Here is a 15,525-nt window from a genome sequence, read left to right on the forward strand (position 1 = left end):
AAACAGGGGAGCTATACGCGAGCTATTGATCTACAACACAGATGTGCAAATACTATCATGACTAAGGTCATGATAAATTAAAGTTCAATTAATCATATTACTTAAGAACTCTCACTTAGATAAACATTCCTCTAGTCATCTAAATTATCACATGATCCATATCAACTAAACCATGTCCGATCATCACGTGAGATGGAGTAGTTTTCAATGGTGAACATCACTATATTGATCATATCTACTATATGATTCACGCTCGACCTTTCGGTCTCAGTGTTCCGAGACCATATCTGCATATGCTAGGCTCGTCAAGTTTAACCCGAGTATTCTGCGTGTGCAAAACTGGCTTGCACCCGTCGTATGTGAACGTAGAGCTTATCACACCCGATCATCACATGGTGCTTCAGTACGACGAACTTTAGCAACGGTGCATACTCAGGGAGAACACTCTCGGGCTCGGCTGGGACTCGAGGGCCTGGTGTGCTCCTCCTACCGCATCCGGTCGGTGACCGCCGATGGCGGTGGAGGTTGTCTTCTCCCGCGTGGTTGCTACCGCTGCCGCTCCTCGTTCCCGGCTGCTCCCTCTCAACCTCATTGGTCTCGCTTCATTGACCATGGTGAGGCGGCGGTGATGATGGCATGACCATGGTGGCACATGTCGGTGGGCGACATGATTGGTGGAGCTTGTCGGACCATTCGGGGATGTGGGTGTTTGGCGGAGGGGAGAAATGCCTGCCGGCTTGCCGGCACCGACGCGGTGACGCCCGTGGGCGCCACCATTCCTTCCTGAAGGGCGTAGGGTATTCCCCTTCCCCACGCCCCTCCGCATACCGGGGGAAACTCTAGGACCTGTCCGGGCAGCAGCGGCGTCTTCATCGTATTCCTTCCTGAAGGTGTTGCTTGGTGTGCGGAGGTTCGAGGCGCTAGGAGCGAGGTGGTAATCTTCGGTGGGCGAGGCGGTTGCGGGTGATCATCATTTTCGTCGATCTGACGTTGTTGACATTATTTTCTCTCTTCTTTCTCTTTTGTTTCTTTTGGGCATGCTTGTGCTGTATGCCCCAGTAGTGAACTCTTTGTTGTATCGGGTGGTTGCTATGTCTATATAGCGGGGCGAAAGCCTATTTCGTCAATCTAAGGAGTAAAGACACATTTGTGAAGCTGAAGTGCGTAAAGAATAGCAACTTATATGTCATTTGTATCACTAGAATGGCTATTTATTCAGTTAATTTTTTTTATTTGTTGAGGAGGCGAAGATGGCAGGTGAAGAAGAAGAAAAAAAAGAATGATTTATAAGGTTAAAAAAAGTCGATGATGATGTCTCATGTGCATAATAAGCATCCTAAAGGATATCATTGGTGTTTAAACACTAGATGTGCATGCACGGGCACTGACCTAGTTTTTTTTAGAAAACTTCTACTATGACTGGTGCTATTTAATCAATGAAGAGCCGTATTTGACTAAAAAAAAAACTACCACCATAAAACCAAAATGGGCCAACTCTACTAAGACGCAGAATGGTTTTTAACGGACCCAGCCCAGTGGAGACGACAACAAAACCATACTACCACGGTCCTGCTAACCCAACATTATTCCATGGCCGTCAAGCCCAAACCCGCAACCTCCGCTTGCCTCGCCGCCGCCGTCCATGGAGACCTCCAAATCGCCGGCGCGGCCCTTCTCGCCGCCGCGGGAGCCCTCCGCGGCGACGGTGCTGCTGTGCCCTTGCCTGGTGCTCCTCATCCTCGCCCTCATCACCACATCCATCGCCCTCACGGTCCACTTCCGCCTCTATTGCCACTCCCCTGTCGGCCACCTCATCTCCCCCCACCGCTGCCCGCGCCACATCTGACCTGCGGCGCAAGCAACCTCCGGGGCGAGGGTGCGGGCGCGGGCCTGCTACCCAGTCGTGCGCTACCTCTACTTTCAGCGAGATCCCGTTTCCTCCCCGCCTCGTCGCCGGCATGGGGGACCGACGCGCCGTTCCGACTCGCTGGGTCAAGATGCCTCTCGACCTCCTCGTCCTCCGCCTCGGAAGACGACGACGAGGGGGTCTCGCCGCCGCAGGTGCCGTCGAGCCACCCGGAGCACGTGGGCCGCTTGTGCGCCGCCATCGCGGACGTCATCACCGCTGGCGCCGACGCGAACCTGGAAGCAGCGCTCTCCGCGCTGTCGCTGCCGCTCTCCGAGGTGCTCGTGATTGCTGTCCTCGACCGATTCAATCACGCACACAAGCCATCACGCCGCTTCTTCCAGTGGGCCGCCGCATCTGGGGGGTTCGCACACACACCCGTCACCTACTGCAAGATGCTGCACATCCTTGGCAAGGCGAGGCAGTTCGAGACGATGGTTGCACTAGTCCATGAAATGGGGAAGGCAGGCGCCCTTTGCATGGACGCCTTCAAGATTTCCATCAAGTCGTTCGCCGCCGCTGGTGAGATCAAGAATGCAGTTGGTGTGTTCGAGATGATGAGGGTGCACGGCTTTGATGATGGGGTGGAGTCGTTCAATTGCTTGCTATTCGCTTTGGCCCATGAGGCGCTGGGGAAGGAGGCAGCTCAGGTGTTCAGCAGAATGCATGACCGGTACACTCCGGACTTGCGCTCATACACAGCCATGTTGATGGCATGGTGCAATGGAAAGAACCTGGTGGAGGCTGGGCGGGTTTGGAATGAGATGCTGGAGAAGGGGATGAAGCCAGACGTTGTCGTGCACAACACAATGATTGAGGGGTTGCTTCGTGGGCAGAGGCGGCCTGAGGCTGTGAAGATGTTTGAGCTGATGAAGGCAAAGGGGCCTCCCCCAAATGTGTGGACTTACACAATGTTGATTCGAGACCATTGTAAGCGGGGAAAGATGGACATGGCAATGCGGTGCTTTGAGGAGATGCAGAAGGGTGGGTGCCAGCCGGATGTTGCTACCTATACGTGCTTGCTTGTGGGATATGGGAATGCAAGGCGAATGGATAGAGTGACTGCGATGTTGGAAGAAATGGCACAGAAGGGGTGCCCCCCTGATGGCCGAACGTACAATGCACTGATTAAGCTGCTCAAGAACAGGAATATGCCAGATGATGCAGTAAGGATATACAAAAAGATGATAAATAAGGGGCTTGAACCCACTGTCCATACGTACAACATGATGATGAAGTCGTATTTCCTTGGCGGGAGGAACTATGCAATGGGTTGCTCAGTGTGGGATGAGATGCATCGGAAGGGGATTTGTCCTGATGTGAACTCATACACTGTGTTTATTAATGGTCACATACGACATGGCAGACCTGAGAAAGCATGTAAATTTATCGAAGAGATGATCCAGAAAGGGATGAAGGCTCCACAAATAGACTACAACAAATTTGCTGCAGACTTCTCCAAGGCTGGGAAGCCGGACATATTGTTTGAATTAGCTCAGAAGGTGAAGTTTACAGGGAAATCTGATGAATCTAATGTGTTCCATCAGTGGGGAGAGAGAATGAGAAGTCGGGTCAAGCAGACTGTCCCTAATCAGACTAGGAGCAGGACGTTGTAAGATTAAGATGTTTGTAATGGTGTTTGGAATTTTAGAATGTGCTCCTGCTATTTATGAAAGAGGTGCTGTAGTTTCTCTGATGTTGTATAGTACTCCCTCCGTCCGGAAATACTTGTCCTAGAAATGGTCCATTTCTAGGACTAGTATTTCCGGACAGAGGGAGTAATACTTTATTGAAGATTATGTCTCCTGTTTGTTAGACCCAAAATATGCACCAAGTCATGATTAAGTTCTAGTTTCTGTGAAACTCAGGTGCACTGCACATCAAAGCATCACTCTGCAATTGTTTTGTAGGTACTGTAGTGGCCTAGTATGCACCTTCCATTGGATCAATCATATCTTTCTATCTTGCAGTGGCTCGACCACATCTTCCAATTTAATGATCTTAGATGCTTATGGTTGTGCTTGTTAAGCAGTATTAGTATTTAGACTAATACGGACCCCTAGATCGATACTGATACTCCTTAACAGTGTGATGCTGATATGTAGGCTTAGACATTGGAACCAGCTGGAACTTAAGGGCTACGTGCACCTGCTTGATGTCACCTAGCAATTTACACCCTTTTGAGTTTGAAGATAACAAAATTCATCAAACAAGTTGACTTTGTCGTTTTGGGTGCACGTTCATTGCATATTCTGTAGAGAAATATATAACCAAATTATATGTAGCTTGATGGATACCTATGCATGCATGCTTGTAGCCTTGTAGGAAGTTAGAAATAATGCATGCTTAAGGTGTCATCATGGTGTTTGATGGAAGTTCTTTGTCGATGCTATCCTGTAGCGAAATATGAGCCACTGTGACAAAAATTATTGCCACATGGTCCATACACTGCTCATATTTATTGAGTCCACTCTAATACAGTGATTCGAGTCCCAGTATTACTCCTGTGAGTATGATTTTGTCTAGTTTTCTGCATTACTATCTCTTGTCGTAAATTTCTATCAAAGTGCCTTTTGCAAAGTAAAGCACCCCGACAAACCTATGGTCTTTCTGACAGGAACTGTTTCACATTACATGTTATCAATAATTTCAGTTAAGTTCAATTGTCCATTCACCAACCTTCACTATTAATTGTCAAGATTATTCATGATCCGGCAGAAGCATTCTTACACGTCAAGCAATATTGTATCAGCCTTTCAGGTTAAGGCATGCACTTGTGGCGCACACTGCCAAAGAATTGTCCAAATTATACAGTCTATTGACTGCAGAATTATAGATGATACCCTTTTTGATCATTCTTGAAAACACTTGAAGCTTGTTGCTCTTTGAAGTTTCAACTTCTGAATTCTTCTTTATCATTGGTTACTTAATTAGTCTGAGATATATGTAAGGCGTGTAGCACATTTTGTTAAGCAAGATAGTTATCTATATGATTTTGCGAATTGCCGTATAGTAGCTCCTTGTATGATATCCTTTAGGCATGTTTCTGTCAGTAGGCCAATTATCTGATTCTTTGTTGTTTCTGTTCTTAGACTATTGCAAATAGGACCAATTCATGATTGGCAAATGCTTAAAATCAGGAAAACGGTTATCAAAGATATTGATTGCACCATTGGCTTTTACCTAAATGATGGAATTTTGCAGCTATCTACAGCTTGGAAAGTGGATGACCGTCGGCTATCTTATATGGAGATGGCGTTCTTTTGATACTACTACAGTCTGGCAATCTGCTGACCTAGTGACCTGAGATTTAGCTCCTCGTGGTTTATAACATCCCGATGTTGGTCCTTTCGGTGCTAGATCTGCATCTTTCTGTTCTCTACTAAATGCGACTGTGCAGATTACATATATTTCTTGCATGTAGACATTTTCTTTACTCATGCATCATGTAACAATTATTTATCACATCTTCTTATCCGTTTGTTACATGGTACCTGCTGTGTTCCATTAGCTGGATTTACACGAGGCCTTGTATCTTAATATGTCCCACAACACATGCTAGCCTTTTTGGTCTACCATGTGGTGAGTGCTTCCAACTTGGCACTTGGTTGGTATGAGGCACTAGCTAACATATACTATTGAGCCCCCGTGAGTACTGCTGCACACTTATGTTTGGTGAATTCACTTTATTCTGATCCCCACTCTTAATTAAAATTCAAACCTGACAGGCAAGACTGCAGTGATCTAGATCTTGTTTTCTGTTCATATTATTCCTGCATTAATCTTCCCAGGACCATTTGGTTAGTTAGAGAGAAGAAAAAGAAAATACTGAGTGCGAGATCTTCTTTTTTCTTTTCATATTACTCCTACATTAATCTTGCAAGGCCATTTGTTGTACTGCTACCATCCTTGGTACAGATTCTGATATATCTGCTTGAGAAGCCTAACCTGGATGAGAGGATTGTCTCAACTCGGATTTCGTGTGTGTGGGGGAGGGAATAGGCTACATGGATATTTTTCTGCTTGGTTTGTAACACATACCCTTTCTAAAATCCATTTCAAGTGTTATGGGGTGGTGCCGTTTTTATGATTGTCTTAGTTATTTCTCTCCAGTTGCCCATGGAAAAGTTTTTTTTTTTTTTGAGGAATCAAAGTTGATCTTTTTATAGCGCACGGAAGTGAATTCATACGCAGGGACATTTTCACAAAGAAAACACTCTTATTTGAGCCTTTATTCACATTTGAGGCCTCCATGCCATAGTGAACTGTGCTAGACTGCAGCAACTGTAATTTTCAACTTTACTATATAAATATTTATTTATATGAATGGTTTACAACTGATGGAATTGATTGAACATTGCCCCCTGCAATACAGTATGTGCAGTATTCATTGAATGCTAATTACAAGCTGCTGCTGCTCCTGGCTACGCCTGGATGCATTCCTTCTTCTTTGCTCCTGCAGAAACAGAGGAAGAGAGAAGATACATGAGCACTTCAGTCAACCACACCATGTTCCTAGGAATGACAGATCAGAAGTCAGACTGACCTCAAGCAGCTGATGCAACCGGTACTGGCGCCGCCCGTGCTGAATCATGCGGATCACCCTCATGACGGCGTAGAGCGGCAGCAAGATCCCCGCGGCCCGAAGAATGTACATCTGCAATGCAAAAACCCTCAGCTGTTAGTTGCTTCGTCATCTGATCGATCTGTTAACAGTTTGTTACTCTGTTCTCTTCTTTTCAGATCGAAGCGCGTCGACGAATGTGGCTCACTCACCGTGAGGAGGCTGAAGGCACAGTGCTCCGCGGCCTCGATGGTCACCACGGCGATGAGATGCCACACCAGCAGTATGATGGTGAACTGCGTGCACAGAAGTTTCAGAGATCAGAACCGAGGTGACAGACAGCTCTGACCTGTCCGGTAACGGACAGAAATGCGGTTGGTTCAGTTTTGTGCCAAGCCAGGCAACAGCTCGTACTGTTATCGCCAACGGCCGGCACCATGAGCAGCCGGCGGGATCCGGGCCGTCCATCGGTCCGTCGGACGCCGCATTCTGCATCCCCTGGTGCCCATCCAGCTCCTCCTCATCATCATCGTCGTCCTCGCTGCATCAGAATGGACAAGTACAGACAGCATCAGGCAATGTTCAGTTGAGTTGATGGACGGCACATCATTCTGCTCTGCCGTGCGGGCAAAGAGAAGATCGAGGGGGGGCGCAACGTGGGGGCTGCGTCGCATTAGCTGGAATCAAACGGTGGGCCGGGCTGGACTGGACTGGATGAGCATTGACATTGCCGGTTTGGTGAGATTTGGAGTTTTTGGACGCACGCCTTTGACAGGATACCTCCCTCTCGGCAACGCAAAGCAACAGCCCACATGTACAGGTCAGTGTTCTTCTGTCTGTCTTTTCTCTTTCGTCTTGGGCATCAACACGGGATCACAGAGGATCAGTTGGTGCTTACCACCTACCGGGTGTCGCCGTGTCGGGGCCGTCGTACGAAAGGCGTCGTCGCCGACCGGCGACACATTTTTGCGGTGCTGGTGCTACTGGGTTCCTTTCCTTCTCTACTACTACTACAGCAAGCCGCAATGTAGCATCGCTTGGATCTTACTACTAACATATTGATGATCCGAATCCCGTGGTCCCTAAGCGGCCTACTAGATCGTAAGGTATACCTGCCCTGTGGGGCCTGGGAATGGATGGAATTAAGCTGATGAGGTCGACCTGGGGGGTGGGTGTCTACCTGGCTGGCTCACCATTTAAAAATGATGATCAATGGCGACAGATCTCATCAGCAACCCCTCCCTGGTGGTTAGCACGGACACACCCACCCTGATTGCCTTCGCATGATTAGTTGCTGTTCTGAAAAGAATGTGGTACCTAATCATGTGTATGGGCATGACACCAGTGCTGCTACTGGAGATAAGACCGCTGCATCATATACACATATATATATACTGGCCAGCTAGGCTTGGTGGGAGTGGGATTAGGATTGGCTGGCCTTATCCTAGACCTAGAGTGTGTATCTGATCCATCCATCCAACAGCTTGAATTGACAACGCAACAGTTTTTCCGTTCGGCCGTTTTGTACTACCATAGTAATGAGAGAGGGGTGGGGCCTACCTGGCAGTAACCAGCACCTCAACGGCCGGAGCTTTCTTGGGAGGGACTGTGTAGCCTGGCTCGAAACCCTGTCAACAAAAGGATTATCAACTTAATTAGAATAACAAAGATGAAGACACCTTATACGGCTCGAAACCCTGTCAACAAAAGCATTAACTCAATGAAAATACTACTCTGGTCCTACTAAAGATGAAGGCACTTTATATGAATGGAGTGTGCTGTAATCGACAGCAGCAAGTCCTTGCTGCGAAAGCTGGGCAGGGGATATTATTATACACGAGGACGTTGCACCAGCCCAGTTGTTGATTGATTATTATTACACGAAAAGGCTAGAGCGAGCTACTTTGTTCCTCCTCAAAGGCTTCTATTGCTTCGCGTGTACAGAATCAAGTACCACATGTGGGCACTTGATTAGGATTATGTATGTATGGATCATAAAACAGAGTTAGTGGGCGCCTGCCCCCACAAGGCCACGCCTTAGCTTTCGGCCACCTCTAATAAGATCACATTTCATGGACGGGCTAGCAACGGGACGAAATGAATGATGCGATCACAATACAATCCCCACAAGAAATCGAGGAGGGTGCAGAAATGGCGAACCGACCTGAAGACAAATCTCGCAGAGGGTGCTCCCCTTCTCGTCGCACCACCTCTGCACACACCCCCTGTGCGCGTACTGCGTACACGCATGAACAAAACATATCGATTAGACACGGTAAGAACACCAACATGGACGATCGGCCAAGAGATTAGCATGCAAGCAGTTAACTGACAGAAGGCTAGGCACGGGAGAGATGACGATCCATGTATGTACCTTGAGAGAGCCGGAGCACGCGCAGGGAGACTCCATTGCGGCGGAGCTCTCGTCCTCCTCCTCATGGCAAATCCGGCACTGCCTCATGGCGTAGAAAGAGGAGGCGTAGGAGGAAGAAGAAGAAGAAGAAGAGAGGTCGTCTTCTTGTTCCATCGGTTCGTCTCTTGCTTCCAATTCAATGGCGGTCGTAGCTATCCTTTCTTTTCCTCTCTCTTTCCGTTCTTGTAAGCCGTAAGGGGTGGGGTTTAAATAGGCACCAAAAGGCAAAGAGCGAAATCCAAATGCTGTGACGTGCGCCCACCACCTAATGCTTACCAACCACTGTGGGGAGGGAGAAGAGAGACGGTGCCCTCTGTTCCTTGGGTGAACCAGCTGCTGTCAGCCTATCATATGCAATTATGGGAACCTAACCAATTGGCCGCTGTTAGGCGCGTAACCTTTGGCTTTTAAAAATTCTGCTCTCTGGTGGATGCCACCAGCTACCATTTACACCGAATTGAGTACACATGCTCTCTTTTTGTACGGTATAAGAGATTTTATTTTTTTGGAAGAGAAATTCCCTGTGTTGCCTTTGTTTATGGTGCCGATGTAAAATTTATTTGAGCATTCATGAGATCATGGGCTCATAATGTTTGGTTGTCATTTTACTCTTTATTCGTCGCGTGTCATCATTGGCGCGATTCAAACATACCATCTCTTCTAATTAGGGCGCGTGCAATGGTGCTATGTTAGCAATGCCACCTAGGGTGATTGTTTAGTTGGAAGAGAAAAAAATTGATGAGTCTCTTAGCTAAGTGATGGTCTCTTATTTTTTTTAGAACCTGATGATCTACTAGTAATCGTGTAAGTGCAATGCACGTTATATCAGAGAAGATATTAAATGTATTACACATTAATATTAGGAAAAATATTGATTGCACGTTAATATTAGGTAGAATATAATTACCACGTTATATTAGAAAAATATATTAGTTGCATTGCATATTGATATTAGGAATGATATTGATTGCACGTTAATATTAGGTAGAATATAATTAGGGTGTGTCTAGGGCACATCTAGATGTGCTCTAGTTATTGCACATCTAAGTGAGTGAGTCAAGCATAAAGAGGAAAAGAAAAAAGAAAAAGAAAGTATCCACACGAATCTCAACGTAAGATCAATGACATATGATTTAGATGTGCAATACTTATAGCACATCTAGATGTGCTTTAGCAAAACTGATATAATTACCATGTTATATTAGAAAATATATTAATTGCATTCATATTGATATTAGGAAAGACATTGATTGCATGTTAATATTAGGTATGATATAATTACATGGTTGGCACTGAATGCTAAAGACTAGAGCAACATAGACAATTGGATAGACGCGTTTGAATAGGTGAGATGTATTGGATCGCCGCAACTCGCTCTTTTTATTTTGGTATAGATAAGAGAATTCTATCTATTATACCAGATGTCATCTCTTAGCCGTTTTAAAGTTGTACTAAAATTGAGACACTTATTTTGGGACGAAGGGAGTACTTTTTTTTAGTTTAATTTTAATGTGAGTGGATTTTTAACTCACGGGCTCCATGGAGCCCGAAATTTTCAATCATTCAAGAATCAACTTTTAAAGTTTCAAACAAAATCTGAAATAATGCGCAAGTACTTGTAAATGTATACTGGATGTGTGTGAAATTTCATCATGAAATACGGTTTTATGTGGTCCGCGCAAAAAAACAAAATCATGTAATTTTATAGAGAATAGTACCTGCGCTAGAAATAAGTGATTTTATCATTTCTGTGTAGCTAGCATAAAAAACTATTTTTGTCATGAAACTTAGCAGACAATAGTATGCATCCATATGTATATGTGTATTTTTTTTGAAATTTTAAAACTTCAAAATTTAAATTTTGAAGTTTTTAAATAAAGGCATTTCTGAATTTTAATTATCCACAAATCTAGAAGCATGTTTTTGTTTTCTTTGAAAGACATGCATGACATAAGATAAGACTGTTCTTGTGTGTCATGATTAGAGAGATTCAAAACCCACCGGCTGTGTAATTAGTCGACAGAAAATTTGGATATGTTCTACACACCATAAAATGGACATTTCTTTTTCCGTATAAGACTAAAATATTTCGGTTCACTTATTAGTAGCATCCAAAGTATATGGACGTTACTGGAATCACGATTTCGTGGGGCTCCGTGTTGCCTCCTCTCCCAGTTGCCGTTGAGAAAGAGAGTAGCCGCAGGAGGAGCTCCAGATAAAGCCAAAGAGAGTTGCTGGACCTGGGTAAAGTAGGAAAACGGGAGGGGCTCGACGAGCAAAATTTAATGGAGCCGACGGCAAGTGTGATCCAGCGAGAATGGCTGCGGACGCGAGAGCGCGGCGGTGCGTGGCCACGACGCCAGCATGAAGGAAGCAACTGGTTTGAAAACTACGCGCCTCATCATCAGATCTTATCTAAAGTTATTTCTGGCGCAAGCTGGACCTACATAGAAAAATACCGTAGGAGTACTTGTTAAGTGGGATACCTTCAACTCAACCATCCTCTATTTCTCACGAATGGCTATGGAGCGTCTCAAGTAGATCCATATTTGGCGAGTTTTTTTTTTGTTTCGAGGGATTAAGGTCTAGCTAGCGACCCCTCAAACCAGTAATCGCTGAAAAGTATATATTTTTGTCCCTCAAAACGGAGTTGTGCGGCCTAAATTTAGTTCAAAGACACAACTTCTGAGCGCTTGCGGGAGAGGATTCGGAGGCGGAGAGTGAGGCGGAAGACGAAGACGCGGAGGTCGGGAGGGCGGCGCCGGCGGGTCCGCTGGTCTGCGACTTCGTTGCTTTCGTGTCGTCTTCTGGCCAGGGCGCGACGGGCCGACGCCGGCGGTTTGCGTCGGGCGGCAGAGGCCAGTGTGTCGTGGCAGCTCGGGTGTGGTGGCCGGAGTCACCGACAAGTGGGAACGCGGCAGCGACGGCGGCTTGCTTGATTAGGGCAAGGACGGCGTGCCACCTGTCTAGGTCGGACGGTTTGGAGGCGTCAGAGGCGGACACGGAGTGGCCGTGCTTGCTTCGGCCCTCGCCTCAGCGTGCGGCGGCGGCGCCGCCGGTCGTGGAGCGCGTGGAAGGGATGGTCCTGTCGTTAGTGCCTAGGGTTTCTGGCGATGGGCCGCGGGCTGATTCGGCCCATTGTGGGTCGGGCCCCACGATGGCGGAAGTCGGCCCTGCGGGTGTCTGTTCTATATCCGGCATATCTCGTAGTAGGGGTCCTAAGCTAGGCGTCTTGGAGCGATGGTAACATGGGCACAAGATTTTACACAGGTTCGGGCTCTCTTGAAGAGATAATACCCTACGTCCTCCTTTTGATTGTATTGATATGAGGACAGTACATAGTACAGGTATCTACCACGAGATTGTAGTAATGAATATGGGATGATCTATTGACTAGCCTGGCCTCGGTTTATATAACACACGAGAGGCCTAGAGTTTAGAGGAGTCCTTGTCTTGGGTGCCAAGTCTTATGGAATCCTCCTTGTATGCGGCATGGGCTGCCCGAAGTGGCCCATAAGTGAACCGCCATGGGGGTCATCGGCCTGATCCAGCTGGTCGGGAGACAACGTGGTGAGTACCCCCTAATCCAGGACACCGTCAGTAGCTCCCTGAACCAGTCTTCAAGTTGGGGACGCTTCTCGATTCTTCCGAATTATTCTTCATCTTCAATCGTCGGTCTTGAAAACTGGTTCAACAAATCTTCTCATCTTCGATCTTGAGGATCGCCGAAGTGAATCCAAAGAGTTTACATGACGGGTATCCGAGGAGCCTCTTTAAGTTTTCGGCCTTTAGCAGCGCCTTGTTATTTTTTACACCACAGCTCGGGTTTGAAGTTGTTTCCATGCGGCAGTGTCCTCTTGCGTCCGAGCTCCAAGGTCGGACTGCATCCGAGGTATCTTTTGTAGCCGCACACCAACGTCGGACTGCTTCCGAGCTCCAACGCCGGAATGTATCCGAGCTCCAACGCCGGACTGTATCCGAAGTGTCATAGATTACCTTGTGTTTAAAAAAGTTTGAAGGAGGTTACCCGAGCTTAACGCTGAAAAGTTCTCTATGGAGCCAGCCGCTCGCAGCCGAGTTTTATGTCGGACTGCTTCCGAGGTGATGTACCATACCACCTCGGGCTTGGGCTGATTGTTTGCGGATTTTATTTTCGATTGATGCAATTTATTTAGTGACGAGATATATAGTTAGTAGCCCTCAAGGTGTGTGTCGGCCTAAAATCCGAGATGCACATTAGAGGAGATAGTGATCGGCGGACAGGCCCTTGAGAGAGGGTTTTGAGAAGTCGCCGTAATATATTAGCTTGATGCCGGATAAGTCTCAGATGGTACCTATTGTTGTCCGAAGACGCGTTTGCCCATAGTTCGGTCAAGCCGAACACTAAAAACTTTGAATTTTTTTGTATTGAATAGGCAATGCAGTATCCTCCGAGACACTGGTCGGGTGGCAGCACCAAATCAGGGGATCAATGTGCCCTTTAATATTAGTAAATGATAAGCCCGAAGCCCGGTAGCCCTCGAGCCTTAATGTGGGCACGTGTGAGCAAATTAAAGATCGATATCCGGAGTAAAATCACAAATTATGTGTAATGATTCTACGTATCCAAGTACTCTACATTATTAATGCTTAAATCCACATTGTACAAAACTTTGATGATCGACCATCGGCTTTAACCTCCTCGGCCAGTAGCCGGGGAGTGTTTGTCCTACTTTATAAAGCCTTTATAAGGGCAAAGATTTATGACAAACAAGGCAATCGGGCCATATGGTTTTATAAACAAAGGTACACTGAGAGATTGTTATATTACTATGTAATGTAAAAACATCTGCCAAAGAAAATAGTCCCGCTATCGGTTCCTTTCTTTGGGTTGTCATGCCGACCATTATCATGAAACCTCACCTCCGATCAATGCGGGAGAAAAATATTGAGGATTTAGTTTGGGGAAACTTCCCGAACTCTACGGTCTTTAGTGAACCTAAATTTTCACTTCTGTCGTTGCTGACCAATTATATCTTTTAGGATCGCTAGCTTTCGGCTTCACCTAGTCTGAGGTACTAACTCGGATGACCCGGTAGTAACAATCACAGAGGTGTTCCCTTTACCGCCTAGCCGAACAATCGAGAATGTAGGGGTAAGCACAGGAGCCAGGCAACCCAACTTGGCCAAAATCTTAAGTCAAATTGATGCATATTTATGGATTTATAACGATAATTACGGAAGGAAGTGCTTGTATACTAAATACAAACACTGATGATATATGTTTATTTTGACTCCGTTGCGACTGTTTATCAGTTGAAAGTGGCCCATCGTCGGCTTCTACCCCTTTTTAGATACTACGCAGGGTGTTTTCAAAGTAACAAGATAACCCTTAGCCGACGTCTCGGCGCCCGGAGGCGGTTGTGTTAGCGGAAACAAGGCAATCAGATATGCGGGCTTTATAACTTTCACTTAGTCATAGGAGCTTTAAACTGGGAAGTTAGCTACGAGCCCCCGGTTAGTGTTCGACACCGACTGAAGTCTATCCATTAAGACTTCGGCCAATGTTATGAAAGGCCCATCGTTTAACACGGGGTAATCGGTATCGATCTATAGTTTGATACCATCGGCTAGCTGACCAGTTTATGCCCATTGTGACAATCAATTTTTGGATTTCTCCATTGAGGTGCTTAACCATTCGAGCTAGAAGCACAATCGCAGTGGTTCTCCTTTGCACACCTAGCCGAACAAAGGGAAACGTAGGAGGCAAGCACAGGAGCCGGGCAACCCAACTATTGACCGAAGACACAATTCAAAAACTGATGCATATATAGCAATATCCGAGAGTGTTTTTTTCAAATCTCTAAAGGTGTCCGGCGTTGCACTGCGAGACTTATTTTGAAAACACACAAATAGTTTAAAAGTGCCATAGGCTTGGAAAACAAAAAACTTCAGTAAAAACTTTATGCCCGAACTAAATCAAGTCATATGGTGCCAATCCGAAAATTGGTCTTATTTTTGTGCTTTTGTCGTGCATTAATATGACACATCTGATCTCAAGACTTCAAGCGGGTCAGCCTACGGCTGCAACCTCCTATCCCGAAGGCGGAGTACTGCTTGTTAGGCCAGCTTAGTGAACTAAACTCGAGCGGCATTAGAGAGAAAACAAGCTATCCGGCTATTGACCACACACTCGAGTTGAGAAATGTGTGGTAGAAAAAGACTTTGCAGCGACTAGGAAGAAAACAGTTATTATAGAATGGCTCATACAAATTTAAGAGCCCCGAGTTAACTTGGGTAAAGGAAGTGTTTTTAACAAATAACGTTTTTAACAAACTAAGTTTTTTTTGTTTAACATAAATATAAAGGTTGGTTGAACCGAACGAGAATTAAAAAAAATCGAGCATGGAAGCGACTTAGCTGGTTAATGAGCTCGGTGTCAATGCGCACACTACAAAAAAAATACACTTCTGTGATGATACGTGTTTGTCACAGTAGATCGCGTTTTCTGTCATGCATGTACATCCATGACAAATTTATGACAGAATTAAGATAGTCATACCTGTGCTGTCGTAGAAGTGTTCCATGACATTGCCAAAATTATCATCACGGAAATGTCCACTTCCATGATGATAAATCCGCTGCCATGCATGAAGATGAAAC

General features: G+C 46.0%; 2 protein-coding genes across 3 annotated transcripts; one reads left to right on the top strand and one right to left on the bottom strand.

Moving 5' to 3' along the window:
• The first annotated feature begins 1,554 nt into the window (after window positions 1–1,554).
• On the top strand, window positions 1,555–3,602 carry LOC125514293 (pentatricopeptide repeat-containing protein At3g62470, mitochondrial-like). The gene has a single exon (XM_048679607.1). It carries the CDS (start codon window positions 1,591–1,593, stop codon window positions 3,520–3,522), a length of 1,932 nt encoding a protein of 643 aa, XP_048535564.1. The 5' UTR covers window positions 1,555–1,590; the 3' UTR covers window positions 3,523–3,602.
• Window positions 3,603–6,191: 2,589 nt separating this feature from the next.
• LOC125514302 lies at window positions 6,192–9,124 on the bottom strand. 2 transcript variants are annotated; one of them, XM_048679625.1, is made up of 7 exons: window positions 8,845–9,124; window positions 8,635–8,706; window positions 8,031–8,098; window positions 6,885–7,011; window positions 6,683–6,766; window positions 6,453–6,563; window positions 6,192–6,362 (listed from the first exon to the last, which is right to left on the bottom strand). In XM_048679625.1, exons 1-7 carry the CDS (start codon window positions 8,995–8,997, stop codon window positions 6,294–6,296), a joined length of 684 nt encoding a protein of 227 aa, XP_048535582.1. In that variant the 5' UTR covers window positions 8,998–9,124; the 3' UTR covers window positions 6,192–6,293. The 2 variants fall into 2 exon arrangements, with proteins under 2 accessions (XP_048535582.1, XP_048535575.1); XM_048679618.1 differs by having other exon boundaries at window positions 6,683–7,011.
• Window positions 9,125–15,525: the final 6,401 nt, after the last annotated feature.

The sequence above is a fragment of the Triticum urartu genome, chromosome 1 (genome assembly GCF_003073215.2).
Source record: "Triticum urartu cultivar G1812 chromosome 1, Tu2.1, whole genome shotgun sequence".
Taxonomy (NCBI): Eukaryota; Viridiplantae; Streptophyta; class Magnoliopsida; order Poales; family Poaceae; genus Triticum; species Triticum urartu.

Coding starts and splice junctions, on each gene's coding strand:
- LOC125514293 (XM_048679607.1), top strand. CDS start 1,591: ATGGCCGTCAAGCCCAAACCCGCAACCTCCGCTTGCCTCGCCGCCGCC.
- LOC125514302 (XM_048679618.1), bottom strand. CDS start 8,997: ATGGAACAAGAAGACGACCTCTCTTCTTCTTCTTCTTCTTCCTCCTAC. Junction 8,099..8,634: donor TCTGCGAGATTTGTCTTCAG/GTCGGTTCGCCA, acceptor TTTTGTTGACAG/GGTTTCGAGCCAGGCTACAC. Junction 6,564..6,682: donor GTGCCTTCAGCCTCCTCACG/GTGAGTGAGCCA, acceptor TTTGCATTGCAG/ATGTACATTCTTCGGGCCGC.